Source organism: Paramisgurnus dabryanus, chromosome 14, assembly GCF_030506205.2.
Source record: "Paramisgurnus dabryanus chromosome 14, PD_genome_1.1, whole genome shotgun sequence".
In the NCBI taxonomy this organism is placed as follows: domain Eukaryota; kingdom Metazoa; phylum Chordata; class Actinopteri; order Cypriniformes; family Cobitidae; genus Paramisgurnus; species Paramisgurnus dabryanus.
In genome coordinates this window covers 36886863-36903329 of record NC_133350.1, presented here as the reverse complement: position 1 = coordinate 36903329, position 16467 = coordinate 36886863, and the positions used below count along the sequence as shown (strand labels likewise).

Below are 16467 nucleotides of genomic sequence, written 5' to 3'. Positions count from 1 at the left end.
TACAGTATAAGCTTTCATGCATAACTAACAATTATTCTTGGTTTATTTAATTATTAACATTAGTTCATGTGCTAATTATAAATTAAAGATAAAAACTTAAAAAAAAGCATTTAATAAAACATAACTAAATGAAAGGCTGGATAATAGGATTTTTGTTTGTAAATAAATATGTGATATTGCCTGGATAATGGAGAAGACTTAGCATTTGTGTCCAGCATATACAGTAGAGTACTGTACTCTACACTAAACGTCCTGTGGTTGTTTTGATTTGTTTGACACATGTTTCCATTATACTTACATTTGTGTTGATTTACAGTTTTGGTGACCGTTAACATTTATTCATGTATCAGATGATTTTATCTAAAGCAATGTACAACTGAGGTAAACAAGTTAGTAAATAGACACGGGAAGTGTCAGTAATACAAAGATTCAGTCACAATGTTCCGTATTACCAGTACACGGATGCATAATTCGTCATAGGATTACTTTACAAGATATATTAGGCATATTATTATTATGAAATTTGGACAATGGTGAATTATGGAGGAGGTGTGAACATTTGCCCAATAATGTCTACTTACATGTAACGTGAAGCTGCAGTATCATAGCCTATAGACATCTGTGTGCTGCTGACTGTGCGCTTCAGTGTTACTGTAAAAAACAACAGTAAAGCGCAGACTGAACACGCGCAGCAAAGACGCTGTCAGGACAGAGATTTTTATAGAAATTTGAATGTTTGGTCAGATCACTTTTAAAAATCTATTCTTTAGGTGGCGCTGTACAGCTTTATTTTGGCTCGCTCTCCTCTCAGATGAAGATCATCCAGTAAATGTTGGCGACGCTGGAGCTGAGCGCGCATCTCTAAAGATGAAAGCTTCAGCAGAAGAAACTCTAAAACCAATCGATTGATTGATTCATTCATCGCATGAAGACAGCAGACATGGATGGAGCTCGGAAAAACATGGACACATGTCTTAGAAGATTAAAACAAGAGCTGGTATGTACTGTAATATCAACATTATGATTCATACAGCGCGCGTACTTTAAGCTTTTGGTTAGGCTACTGTTGATGAGATTTTGGTTGTTTTTTACACGTGTAGTCTCGTCTAAATGAGTCGCGTTATTAGATCAACATCGGAAGGATTTGGGCATGTTATATTATATTCATAGTATATGTTCATTGTTTGAAATGTTATAAATACTGTGTTTTTCTTTATTGTTTTTTTAAGTTGAGTGTGCGTCTGTTTCACGTGTTAGCCTGCCATGAACGATTTATTTGTGCTATATGCAAAAGTCTTTTAGCTTAAATTGCAAAAAAAAGAAGAAAATATGATTTAACCCTTAAAGTATCACGTAATTCTCTGGATCTTATCGTTTATATTCAACTTAAAGCTTTGAAACTCAGGCCACACATCAGTGCAGGTCCCACAAGCTAACCGTGTCATCAGATTGTTGGTATGTGCAGGTGTGATTTAAACAACTCATTTTACTTTAGATGTGTGAATTCCTGGCACTACTACAAAGACCTATTATGCATCTGTGAACTGCAAAAACAAGACAATTTCATTCTCAGGAATTTGCACGCTTGGCTTGAAGCCTTGATTTAGTATGCAGTTAGTCAAGAAACACATGTAACATGTTAAGCTCGCTTTATTGCATGTCACAACAAGAGTTTACTGCAGATATACATAATGAATGAAAAGTTTTTTTCTGCAGTTGTCATATAAGGAATTGCAAACTGCGTGACAAATCTTTTGGCAATGATTTAAAGGATTCTTTCGAAAGCAGTAAACATGTTTTAGCACTTTGTGGATCCGTTTCCAAACAGGAGGTAGCGGCTTTAGCCCCAGGCCCCCAGACACGACTCTCAGTTAGGTAGCAGCTCAACACAAGGTATCCAGGGCTTCTGGAGAAGACACCAAATTAGCCACACGTCTGTCAAATGGCCTGAGATCAGTGGACTGCGGATGGGCCGCTGTGCTTGCACAGAAAGGGGTTTATGAAGATCCCGTGCGCAGTCACATATGTAAATAAAAGAGAACACACAGCCCCCTGTTCAGTACAGACTGTCACTGTGGCTTTAGATATGGAGTCCGTGCCAGAGACACCACATGTCTGTCTGCTGCCAGTTGGGCAAAGTGATGGTAGATATTCCTTGAAAGACATCAGTAGATAAAGGATGAGCTTTGTCTTGTACTTCACACTAAGCAATTGTGTGCAACAGTAAATTGTGTAGTTTTAATGTCGTGAAAGCAACCTTTTGACTAAAGATTGCAATGTGTCATGACATTTTTAATTTGGTTACAATTTAATATCATTCTTTTACAATTGTTTTATATTATAACACATTTCTCTCAATTGCCAGATTGTGATTGGCCAGTGGCAACATTCTGAGGTCTGTTACTCCCAGATAGCAGCCACCTGAAATCCTTACAAATAAATGAAATATAAATGTGCCCAATGATATATAACATATAAGATTATATTTACATCTGATTTATTAGGTGGCATGGTGACTCAGTGAATAGCACTGCTGCCTTAGTTAAAGGCAAGACTGGGTTCTGTTGAGATTTGTTAGTGTGGGTTTACTCTGGGTACGTGGGATTTCTCCCACTGTCCAAAGATATGCAAGTTAGGTGAATTTGAGATGTGAAATTGTTTGCAGATTGACTTGTGTGTAGATAATCCGTTCTTTTGCCATGAATAGTCATACTGAAAATGCTGGAATGGTGTTAATAAATGTCTAAATAAATTAAAACAGCCTCTGTCAAACCCCATGTTCGTTGAACCTTATGTCTTGACTTAATTGCCCTTAAGCTTTGTGCATAATTACATAATAAGTATATTTAACATGATAATTAGAAATAGACTGGGAATCTGGAAATAGGTTAAGAATTGTGTTTTTGGACTGAGAAATGTATGTGTTCAGTGTAAGGCTACATTGTAAAAATTGTAAAGTTTTATGCGTTGCTTATTTTCAATGTAAGATTAAACCATCACAATGAAGTAAAGCATTGTTACACAACCTTAGTTATGACATGATACTGATATGTGAAAAAATTAATAACCTGCTCAAATGCCAACTGTGCTGACCTGTTAATTGAATACTGTCAGTCAGACACAAGTGTGAACTTTACTGAGAGTCAGAAGATTCATTATGTGTGAGTGTGTGGCATTGAGTCAGACACAAGTGTGTGAACTTTGACCTGATGTGGTTTTTCGGCTTTTTTAGGAACTGCTGAGTTTAGTGTGAATAAATGCTGCCTACTTTTAGTTGGATTTAGTTAATCAGGGAATTTAAATTGTTATGATCGCCAAGCGTCATGTCAACTGTCTTTAAAGGGATAGTTCTCCCAGAAACCAAACGTTTGTCATTATTTACTTACTCTCATGATGTTTGATCCCCCAATATCTTTGATTATTCTTTAGAACTCCAACAGAGAGTTTTTTAAGGCTTGTTTAGGGTTTTCTGGTTACTATGGGAGTGGATGGTGACCACATCTTAAAGCTTTCAAATGACCCAAAAGTGTTAAACAAATAACTGACTTGACTCGTGACATATATTTTAATCATTCTAATGCCATACAAATGGGTTTTGGTTAAAAAAAAACATATAATCCGTTATTTGATCAAAGTTTTGACCTGTAGCTCTGTATTTAGGCATTTTAGGATGTTTAGTTAGAAATATTGTGTAACAACTGAAACAACAGCGATATCAACAAAAAGAAAGTAGAGGAGTAAATGTCTTCATCATGACACTTTACTTCAAGACACAAGTCGAGTGGAGTTATTTATTTTTAAACATTTGGGTCATTTTGAAGTGTTTTCTATGCGAGTGGGTGACCATCAAGTACCATAGTATCCAAAAAACCCAAACCAACACTTCTGCATTTCTTGGGGATCAAATGACATAAGTGTGAGTAAATAATGGTATAATTTTTGCTTTCATTTAATTTCAACCACTGTGCATATTGGCTGTTTTACAGTGGCTTCATACTCTGATATATAATTGTTTAATAAAAAAAAAAATATATATAGATAGATAGATAGATAGATAGATAGATAGTTTATTGTCCTGTAAACAGGAAATTTGTTTTCACACACTGTCATACAGTACACGCAGCTAGTACAAACATATATACACTAAAAGGTGAATGTTCAGTTTCGTAACTTATTGAGGATTGAGATTGCCAATGGTACAAAGCTCTTTTTGAAATGTGCCCTTCTCCATGTCAGGGTCCTATACCTGCGGCCGGAGGGCAAGAGAGTAAAGTTGATGTTGAGGGGGTGCTCTGGGTCCGTTGTTATAGATTGGGCAAGGCGGGTTATTGCTCTATCATTAAGTTCTGAAATGTTAGGTGTAGAGGAATGTATTATTTTTGAAGCTATGTGTGTGATTTTATTGAGTTTGTTTTTGTTAGTGACTGACAGCATAGTGTAAAAACTAGTGGAGCAGTATAACAAAATGGGCTGGATAATGCTCATATACAGAAGTAACAGAAAACGAGGGGCAATGCCAAGGGAGCTAAGTTTCCGTAGAACATGCGTATATCATGTTTTATATAATAGTTTTGTATCATCAACATATATATATATATATCATGTTTTATATAATGTTTTACGGTATATTGTATGTATAATAATAGCTCAGGCAGTTCCCATGCCTTCATTACCTCATTGCTTTAGTGTGATGTCTTCTTGGGTCTCAAACTAAAAAGCATTTAAATCTTTTCCCATAAGACATGTAAGTGTTTTGCAAAAACGGAGGTGGAGGTTTAAAGAAACAGGGCTGTTTGTTCCAGTTCAAGCAGAAGAATAGAGCAGATTTCAGCTCATTCATTCTGTAAAGTCATTCTTCGGGCAGCCCTTCCTTCCCCTCAGCTAAAATTGGTCTGGGCCCTCGTGGCAGCTGCAGGGCTGAAGCGGGCGATCACAGCATGAAAGTGTCCCACGCATAAGTGTTTGCATGTTTTGCTGTCCGAACTCATATGAAAGCAATTTGTAAGCAACTGTTGTAGCTCGTGCATGGTTTTAGACAGATTAGTTGCTCTTTCTAATTTGGTTTGAAGCTTATCTAAAAGATTTGCATCCAAATGAACCCACAAACAGGGAACAGATAGCATAAAATGAAGGAAGCACTTTCGCTAAAACGACGTCCTTCTTTTGTCATGGTTTAGATTTGCTATCATTTGCAGGCTTTTTGCATCTTTGGCACAGATTTTATAAAAAGAAACATGGAATAGACAAAGAGATTAGAGTAGGCGATACACGTCAACTAATTTAATAGAAAGAGCTTACATGGAAAATAACTAAGTGTGCCAGGAAAATGACTTTATCTTATCTGTATGTAAATGATTTTGTTTGAGGGGTTTGGCAGTTTGTTGGTTATATGAAGCTTTGCATAAAAAGTATGTTTATATGCATCATCTAATATGTTTTTGGAGTTATCAGTTAACTGATAACTGTAAATGTAATTAACTGACTAACATTTGTAATCAAACTAACCGTATGATTGATCAGATTAATTAATCACATACCAATATTAGCTGAGAAAAGAACCCAAATGAGGATAAGGTAAAAACATCATTGTGCCAGACCTATTGAATACAGCTTACAGAAAACTAAAAGGTTTTGGTATTCTTTCCAGTTTGTTGGTCCGACCACAACTGAACATTTTTTAAATGTCACACAACATATCAATGCCATATTATATAGTTAAAAAACCCTTAAAAAAGAGTACAGCAACCACAAATGTTAAGCCTGAATAGTACAGCAGACATAAATGTACAAGTGAACGAACAAGTGCAAACTGATGAATGAATGTGTTAATGCCTGATTTTACAAAACCCATAATGAGACTCCTACATTTTCTTCCAGTCTGTTGAGTCCCATCCAGCTGTCGCTGAACACAGCACCTGTGCCAATGGGTCCTTTGGTGTACAAGTAAGGGGTGTGATTAATTAAATTGTTCTATAATTTTATGTGTCATTTTTTTTAAACAGTTAGCTATTCTTATTTAAGGGGCACATATTAGGCAAAATCCACTTTTACAAGGTGCTTGGACATAAATTTGTGCTGCCAGTGTGTGAACACAACAACCCTACAATGAAAGAACTCCACCCCACTCCTTCTTTTCAATCCTCATTTAACCAAAGCAGTCTCATTGGACTTGTTGTTTTGATTTTCTTGTTTATGTGATGTCATACTAACAAAGCCCTACCCACATATACTGACTGACTGGTAATTTAAAGCTCACGTAACACACTCTGTTTCTGCATTTCTGATATTAATCTGGAGTACCTATAGAGTAGTATGACATCCTTTATATCTCCGAAGAGTCTTTAGTATAATCAGATTTATAAAAGAAAGATTAGCTTTACCGAATCTTTCCGATAACGTACGAAAAAATGAAGAAGGAGGAGTTATACCGCGGGAGGAGCGAGTACGAGTCATGCAAGACTATACAACACTGTTTTAACTTATGATTCACTACATGTGCGTGTCATTTATATAATATGCACGCGACTATTTCCAACATAAGACAGAAGTCTTACTTACCACGTGCAACTCGTCATGACCCGGTTGGGAAAATCCACCGCATCAAACACACACGCAAAACTCCGCTGCTACCCCGGATAATAAACTATATCCATTGTTTTCATAAGGCTGGATTTGTTCTCCTTACATCCAAAAACACACTTCATCTTTCGTGCCAATGTTGAGTTTTGAAATTAAACAAAGCTGAGTGGAGTGAAAAGATGTTTGCAAGCTCTAGCGTCTCCCGCTGATTGGCGGGTGGGCGGGGTTTTCCGGGGGAAGTGCCCATATATAAAGAAGTGATACGTATAGAAAACCCCAGAAACGTCAGTTAGACCTGTAATCGAAAAACACTTTCCGAAACTTGTACGAAGCCTGGCAAAGTGCATTCGGCACAGAAATACTTATATGTCCAACTGCTTTTTTAACACTTTGCCTACGTTTAGCATGAGGAAACAACTCTATAACTGTGTTAATAAGTCAGAATGCTTGAAATACCATTGAACCCCCCTTTAACAAAAAAGCTTTTCTAAACGTGTTTGTTAGCACGTTGTAGCACTAATGCAGCTAGTTCAAGTTCACGTTCATTTATTTATGAAGCACGTTTAAAACAGCCACAATACTGACCAAAGTACTGTACAATAAGAATATAGAATAGAAAAATAAAGCAAGAGTATAGAATATAAAACCCAAACAAAGACATTTAAAACAAAAGGAATTACAGCTGAATAAAAGCAAACTGCAGGATAATACCAAGGACTGTCCGTCAGAAGTGCGTCACATTTCGGCAGCCAAAACGACATTTGTGAAAATGAAGGGAGTAGCAGCAGACGGCATGCCGAGTACAAAGGCGCCATCTTGCGACTCACTCTCTACTGCTGTAGCTAACGATACTACTGTCTCAGACTGTATTCACAGGAATCAGATCTATTTTTTACCGAAAGCAGTAGCTCATTTGCATTTAAAGGTACACACATGAAAACAGCAATTTTTTGCTCCTGGGCATGCTATAATGTATTTTCATGTTTACAAAGTAGTCCAGTGCAGTAGGACTAAAGCGCCATTCACATTATAACTAAAATATATAGTTAAAAAAAAAATTATGTTAAAGAGAATAGCGGAGTTCACACCACAAATATAACGATAAAGATACAATAAACAATATTGTTGGGATCACTTGCTGAGCCATTTTTTCCCACCTGATGAGCGATAAACCATTGATAGCCAATCAAATCTATTTGTACTTCAAGTGTACGCGCCCTTGAAATGACAGTGGAGGTTTATAACATAAAATCACATCAGGTTTTCAGCACTGATGCAGTTTATTTCCTACTACATTGACTACGCCAAAAGGTAAGATATTAGATTACACAAATGACTAAATTCACTGTTTAGAGTTACGTGATACACAGTGTGGTTACCTGCTGGCTAAATGCAACAAGAACAGCATATTTACATATTCAGTGACACGTAAACAATTGCAAAAGTTTTTATTAAAGAAAAATTAGTGTGACCGAATTCGAATAAAGTTATTGTAATCTTCTGGTGATGTGGCCGCTAATATAGTTATCGTTATAATGTGAACGGCCCTTAAGTAGGACCCATGACAAAATACAACACCCTCAATGAGCTCTGAAAGGAAACTCTCAATTAGAGTAACTTGACTATGTCAAGGAGTCGTGTCTAGACATCTGAACTGACCCACACACACATACATGGAAACACACACACTGTGTCCCTTTAACCAGAGATCACATTACTACTACCGCACTACACAGCACTGCATTCATATTTAATGGGGCTACTAGGAAATAAATGCACTGGTCACGAGATCATCTCTGCTGCATCACTTCCTGTACCCAGAATACACTGCTTGAAAGGGCTTATTCTCAAACAGAGCTGTAAACACCACAGTCTCTAATAAATGGTCTTATTGGCCCAAGTCTTTTTCAAGCCTTGAGATTTGCAGGTGTTTGTGTATTAACACAAGTGCTGGTTGGGTGTGTGGTTTGTTAAGACACGATAAAAAAGATATTTTTATTTGCATTAATGCATATGCATGCGTGCCATAATAGCTGTCTTGTGTCATGTTTGCAAACACTTGCTGCTATTTAAACTGTGTTGTGTAAGCAAACATGAATTAAGACACATACACAGTCCTCACTATATATCATACATCTGAAAGACTTCATTCATTTTGAGGTGTCCACATAGCTTGTTCTTTCTCTACAGGAAAGTTATTAAATAAGAGCAGATTAAAGAAAATCCTATCAAAGTTTTTTGCTACTAAAATTAAATAAAATTTAAAGAAATGCATTAAGATCATTCTCATATATGTTCTGTCCAGGTCATTTAGAAAAAAATCTTGCATCGTGTTCAGTTACGAATCAATTTAAACGTCTACAATCCAAGGATTCATATTCATTTATTTTTACCCCCAAAATAGTGTGGGGAAGATTAAACCAAAAAATGTAGTGAAAAGAAAAATGGTGTTTGACTTTAGAAGCATGTTGTGCATGAGTAAATTAAGCAATTCCATGCAAATGGAATATTTTTTTACCAAATGTTTTTATAAAATTGGATAAATTATATTTTAGTGTCACATCCACAACGCTAGAATTGCTTGATTTTTGTAGCTTAAAAAGTTTGTGTCCCCAGAAAAAATACCATATGAAGAGTTTGGTTCCAAAAAATGATAAACGCCATTTAAAAAAAATTGTTACAACAAAAATTTGTATTGCATCTGGTCAGTATTAAAAAGTACATTTTAAATTTTACGCCGTTTTATTCTGTCATATTTTCTCCCTTTTTTCCTTAAACGTGATAAACGCCAGTCCTCCTTCTCTGCAGAATGCAATAAATCCGCTTTGACAGATGCTTTAATGTGATTCTGGTCAAGCTTCCTCTTTTGTCAGTAAATTAGATGAATGCTTGGTGAAAGATTTATTCATAAATTTTCACGTCGTTTCTCTTACCCGTGAATGTGTACATTTCACACATACAGTCTTTACTGGTAATTTACTGGTAAATTGCAGGTAACAGGTCATGTGTGAACAGAACCTTTCCAGTAAATCAGTGCTGCCAATTAACCAGAAAGAGAGGTTGTAAGATTACCAGTAAATTACTGGTAAGCGCTATGTGTGAACACAAAAATATAGGATTACCGGCATTTAGAGCGGACAACGTTAGACTGTGCTGACAGTAGGGATGTGCATTTATGTCATTTTTTCATTTCGATTAATCCATAGGTCTGAAGAACAAGTACTCGATTAACTGGGGGCGGGGCAATCAAAGGGGCGTCATGGTGGCGTACACGTCATGGTGAAAATGAAAATATTTTGATTAAAACACTCAAATAAAACTTAATTTTGAAGAAACTAAGACAGAACAATGAACACATACTAGATTTTTAATGAATTAAATGTTTTTAACAGAAACCTCTAACAGGAAAAGCTGCGTGATGAAGTGAAACTAAAGGGTTAATAAACACAAACCGAAGCCCTTTCTATTTGACACACTCTGCATAATATTAAGCCTTTATACAACATAAATGTACAACGTGCATCTATCTGCATAAAATGCAAGACTGCAACTAAGGTTTCAACTAAGTTATCTAAAAAAAAGAAAGTTTAACTCCCTTTGTGGATGTTCATCAAAAACAGCGCACTTTTAAACACGTCCAGTCAAAGTTCAAGCTTCATAACATTAAGCAGCTTTAAGTGTTTTGCTATCATTTTAGCATTTAGCTGTGTCGTGTCGTCCTCTTACCTCAGTCAAGATGTAATGTTAATGCTCGTATGGCTCTCTGGTATCTCTTGACATTTGATGTTTAAATATGAGATGATAATCCATTGAACTTTTGACGCCGCTGTACATTTTGCACCTGACTGACTGTATTTCCGAAAATCACGGCATCCTTATAAACCATAGTGCCTCAGTGATGTGAGTTGTGGCTGGCTTCACGGGATCGGCGGGCTGGCGCGCATTGCACGGATCGGCGGGTTTCTGCGGTGCGGTCGCGCGGATTTATCTGTTTGTTTTTGAATCACGCATGGTAATGTTACTGATGTTAAACGTCGGTCTGCGTAGCTTGACACGACGTCAAACACGCATCTCCAGACCCAGTCTTTACTACCACATGCGCTTGTAACGCTAACCAGACACCCATATCCACAATAAATAAATAAATAAACCCACATGATCATCGTTTTCGTGATCGATCATCGATGCCACGTTCGAGTACTCGAGCAATCGAGTACTCGTGCCCATCCCTAGCTGACAGCCAATCACAATGTTTTAATACAGATGAAGCGTTTACCCCCGCAATGTTTACGGACGTTTCCATACACACGTTGCTTGAAAGTCGAGCACACCTAAAGTTTACATCCACATTTTTTCACCAAAGTTGTTTTAAACAGCTTACCATCTACTTGCCGAATTGCCGATGTCCTTAGCACCCTCTCTGTGAAGCCTAATGTGCAAAGACCCATTTTCAGTTTGACGTCACCTAATGCAATGTTGTTTGGTCACGAGCAATTTCGCGACCGTCAGCGTCTACCACAGACGTGAAAACAACAAAATATGGATTGTGGATATGAACGACATGGATTGTTTACAAATACAACACCGAGCTCACCGCGCCGCACCAAATTTACGGGTATTTTGATAGTGATGTGTGAATGATGTCTTACTGGTAAAAAGACGGAATGTGCATGTGTGAACAGCACATTTTTGTATTTACTGGTAAATTCATTCTGGTAAATTAATGGTAATTTACCGGAATTATTGTGTAAAAGAGGCTACTGAATTCACATAAACCACTGCTAACAATCCAATGGCCAACCTGCAGCTATCCAACTTTTCAAAGCTTCACTCATGATCCACCTGCAAGAGATAGACAAAATAATAATAAGTAATTCTGCTTTTACATGTAAATGTGCCACAGGAATCTCCAAAATCTTTAAACAGTAAATAACTATTATTTTAACCCTCTGGGGTCTGACTATTTTGGGACACTGTCAGAGGTTCTGACATGCTCTTACATTTGGTCTTTTTTCAGTTGCTTTAAAACATATTAATGGCAAGTGTCTCATAACACTGTGTTCAGTACAAACTGGGCTAAAATATTATATGAGCTACATGTATGTATGTGTTTGTATTTTTGAAAGAAAAATGTTTATACGTGGTTTTTAAAAAAGCTAAATTTTTAAATAACTGATATAAGTCCACAAAACCCATACTAAACATGTTTTAACAAGACCTTTCTAAACAGAATCTAGTAGTCTAAAGTTTTTTCCTTAAAATTATGTGAAAATCCTCCTGCCTACTTATTCACATTAAACAATATATTGATTTAGAAATCGTAAGAAACTTTTTGTTAAGAGGGGCCGTATGCGAGAAGGATTGATTGACAGCTAGCAAACAAAGCCTCGCATAATGAGCTGCATAATGAGCTGCATAATGAGGCAGGAAGAAACTACAGTAAAGAATGTGAGGACAAATGTATACATTTTTGTTTGAGGTTAAGAATTTATTAATTAATTATTAAGAAGTTAACAATATAATCAAAATAGAAATGAAGGTCAGTAGGACATTTTCAGTTTATTTGGAAACGAACCCTATTCAAAAACTTAACTTGTATAAGAAACTGATAAACAACAGAGCTGTAAACTTAGTGTGGCTCATGTTACCATATAACTTTATGTCCAAAAAGTGTTAATATGTTATTCCACTTCATAGTTTTGTACTGATGAGAGGGATGCAGACCTGTAAGAGAGTTATAAACGGCTGTTAGCATAAATTGTCCACAGAAATACCCTTACATACATAACTGATGGGTAAATGATAGCACTACATTCAGATAAACTATCATGCACATAAACTAAATTCAGATCATCTCAGATAAACATCTGCAGTGATTAGTTTTATAAAAAGCTGTTTTCAGATGACTGATTTCAGATGCCTATCCCCTTATCGTCTAGTTTCTGTTTATAACGCGTTTCTGTAAGCGAGAATGAACTTTAAAAACACATCGCATATGGCGTCCATCTTCGTACACGGAGACGCTCATAAAAACGGTGTCGCGTGTAAAGCGCAATGTAAGGAATTGCCTTGCATGTAAACAATATGGAATCATATTACAGCAGATCCCGCAGTGCAGCATTACTCAAAGTTGCCATGAAGGATACGAAAGTGAATAACGGTGTCTAACACTGTACAACATGTAACAGGTATCCGCCATTACGGGAGGTCACGCGTACTCGTTTGTAAATAAGCATGTAAACATGGAATCATATTACAGCACACACTTAAAAGATACAGCAGGCAGGCTTACTGAAAGTTGCCATGAAGTATACAAGTAAGGGATAATGTAGAGGCAGCCGGTAGTTATCGGGAAATAAGCCCCGACAGTGTGATCAGGACCCGACGCGAAGCGGAGGGTCTTGTATCACACTGAAGGGGCTTATTTCCCGATAACTACCGGCTGCCTCTACATTATCCCGCTTATTACACGGCTACTTGTCACATAAGAAAAAAAAACTGGACATGAATATGAATTTGAAACATTTTATTGGCATATTTGTTTTAAATTAACATTTTTATCCTTCCGCGAAACTTTGCACAGATGCATAAAATGATCGTAATACCTTATTAAGATCCTCTGCTTCATACTTGTCTGTCTCCATTTTTTTCTCTTTTAGCCAGTCTTTGAGAAGTTTTAATGCCCATTCTGTATTTTTTTGTGTGTTGGCTTCATAGCTGTCATGCTCTATTTTGTCAAGTTCAGTCTCAGTCAGCTCTCTGTGTCTTGTCGTGGTTGTCCAGTGTTTGTCACAAGATGGCGCCAAACAGACAGTAATCTTTATTGATCTTTATTGGCGCGGAGCGATCTTACTCGTAAAAGTAGTCCGGCTATGCGTTATTATTTTGGAGCGGTTATTATTCGAAAAGAACGAACCTGCAAATGTCTCAACTGACCAATCAGAATCAAGCATTCCAGAGAGCCGTGTAATAAAAGTGAATAACTGTGTTTAACACTGTACAGCATGTTACATTGAAATCCAGCATTACATGAAATCACGCGTCCTCATTTGTAAACAATGCGAAAGTTTTTCAATTCGAAGCGTGCAGTCTGCTGAGGTCGCTTATGTAGGCTGAACTGCACAAGCCATATTACATGATAGCAAATATAAATGGTATAAATTAACTGTTACTTACTTCAAGTATATATCCTCCTCCAGTGCGTCCTCCATTGTTCTTCTTCTTAGGTAACGTTAAAGACAAACGCTTCTCTTCCTCAATGTCCAGACATAAATTAAGATCTTCATCACTGTGTGTATAAAGTTTATAATCCAAACATGCGGTAAAGTCTTTAAATCTGATCAAACTTTACTTCGTCTGTTTGTTATTATGTTGAGCTGCTCCTCATTACCATGTCAACAGCGTGTACCGCCTGTGGGCGTGACCGAATTAAAGATAATGAAGTCAGCCAGGAAAAACGGTACTCTCTTTACTTCAATGCAGATTATATAAACATTATATTTCGATTATAATTAGCTTGTTTAAAAGTAGACATTTCAGGCTTTCTTTGGATATGTGTATCAGGTTCGCGGAGTTTCAATTGATTTTTGTAACGTGTTTTGAGAGACAGCTGGCGGAGACAGAAATGTCTGAATGCACACCCTGTTTATTTTAAGTATTTGACAAAAACACAAAGATCTGTTGTTATTGTGAATGTACACTAGGGGTGGCACGGTTCACAAAACCCCCGGTTCGGTTCGTATCACGGTTCTATGGTCATGGTTCTCGGTTCAGTACGGTTCTTGTTGTTATTTTTTCTTAAAATTTTTAACACTCCAGAAATGTATTATCTTATTAATGTATTAATTATCCATCATTTAGGATACAGTATTAAAAAAAGTTATATCATGTTTTCATGCACAAACTGAATTTGACTTTAAGCACATTATTGGGACCATCCCTGAGGAAAGCCAGATGAGATTTTGATAGAGCAAGAGGGAAGACATTGATGATTTCAACATGCTTTTCATTTATTTGGCAAAAAAAGAGAATGTGTATTGCCATCTACATGAACTTTATGTGCACTTTTAGCACACCAAGATAACTTGCATTTATTAAAATGCCAACTTCAGTGTAGCTCTTAGATTTATCACTGAGAGGCTGCTTTAATACTGAGAGTATATGTGGACGAGAGAGAAACATAACCTTTACACCTGTAATATTTAAATCCGTCTCTTTTGTCCACTTTTGACCACTTCTGTCCTGATTACTTTGAGGGGCAATTTCTGAAATAAGATCGCGCAACTTTCACACGCTAGCAAAATAAAACTACGCGGAAATCAGCCGCTTTAATTTTATCAATGAAAGGCTAAAAATAGCCCTAAAGACATAAAAGACCTCAGATTAGATAAATGGTCGGAGAGAAGGCGGTCTCCCGTGGCTGTTCCAGCACATTCAACCCATAGACTGCAGTTCAATCTATTGTTTTATTTCCGCTGTCATCATAGGTAACATGAAATAAAATTATGTTTCCACACACCAAACTTATACGACGCTGGCGCATCCTCCAACTGCGGGCAGACTTCCTTTTCTCTCCCACTTGCCATTTCTACACGTAACATAACCTGCAGTTACTTTTACTCCAAACCAGTCACCTCTTCTTTCGCGCGAAAGGGAAACACGCTATCTGAGGTCACATACAGGGCATGAGACTACATTGCGCATGCCATGAACCGTTGAACCGTGCGGCACACACGCGCTCCGAACCGAGACAAGGGAACCGAACGGTTCGGATTTTTTTCATGGACCGTGCCACCCCTATTAATGATGGAGGATTTTAAGTTGATTCTGCTATGATAAGGAGAAAACGCGTCCCCGCGTTTTTGGACCCCTGGGGGTTAATGTCAGCATTGAAAGAAACATGCATACAAAAACAGGATGTGTCTCTCGTATCAAGCAGTCATATGCACTGCCTTCACTCCCAGCATAAGCAAGATTACCTCCAGGGGCGTCATGCACCAATTTTTTTTCAGGGGGCACAGTGTGCAAAGCTCGCAGAAATTTGTGCATACACAGACATCAAACGAATTATATTATAGAGCTTTCAGTGTTTTCCATGGCACCTACATTTCTAACATTCTGAGCGCCCCTGCTTTCATGCAAAAAACTCCAAAATTAAAGTATTGAGAAACTTTTATATCAAATACTATTCACTCAGATTAATGACATATTGGCATCATATTTACATCTGAAACGTCCTGTTTTGTTTATTTACGTTTTGTTTAATGACTTGTTTAATTGTGTCATTAATGCATTTTGCACAACAACTGCATTATCCTATAAAATTAATGTCATTTTAAATCCATAAAGTATATAAACACCGAAAATGAAATAAGCTATAGCCACGTGATTGATTTTAATGTTCAATAATGATTAAAACAAATATGTTTAGATAAAATTATTAGAGGAACGGATTTTTGCATAAAATTTTACCTTATATGTGAGCATGTGTGATTCTGCGCCCCTGTGAACTCTGGCGAACTTTGGCGTTGTGCCAAGAAGATGAATCTAGAAATCTCTACTAATATAACGCTGAGATTTTAAACCATACATTTTCTACACAGAGGAGGTTAACTGCACATTACCGTACTGGGGTTTGGAAATGTTGGGAGCGTTTCTTACACGTTTTAATTCCTCAGATAGCCAAATGCAGCAGCAACAGCACTCGTGCGCTGCCGCCAGAATAAAGTAATGTAACACGATCAAAACACTATCAAAGCGCAAAAATCTCTGAAAAGTGACACGGATGCAGCACAAAATTGATAACTTGGGCATTTTAAACAGATTAAAAGAAAGTAACAGATTAATGGACGCTTTTCTACGTTAATATGTTCAGTTTAATTCAGTACA

The 16467-nt window shown here is 37.0% G+C and overlaps 1 protein-coding gene across 2 annotated transcripts in view; it reads left to right on the top strand.

The window, feature by feature from the left end:
- The first annotated feature begins 653 nt into the window (after positions 1–653).
- Positions 654–16467, top strand: part of LOC135758137 (PAK4-inhibitor INKA2-like) — a 49768-nt gene continuing 33954 nt past the window's right edge. The window contains exons 1-2 of one of the 2 annotated variants that reach the window (XM_065273001.2): positions 654–997; positions 5878–5943. In XM_065273001.2, the coding sequence (XP_065129073.1) occupies positions 926–997; positions 5878–5943 (138 nt within the window). In that variant the 5' untranslated portion in view covers positions 654–925. The remainder of the gene's footprint in view (positions 998–5877; positions 5944–16467) is intronic. The other variant, XM_065273002.2, reaches the window with a different exon arrangement.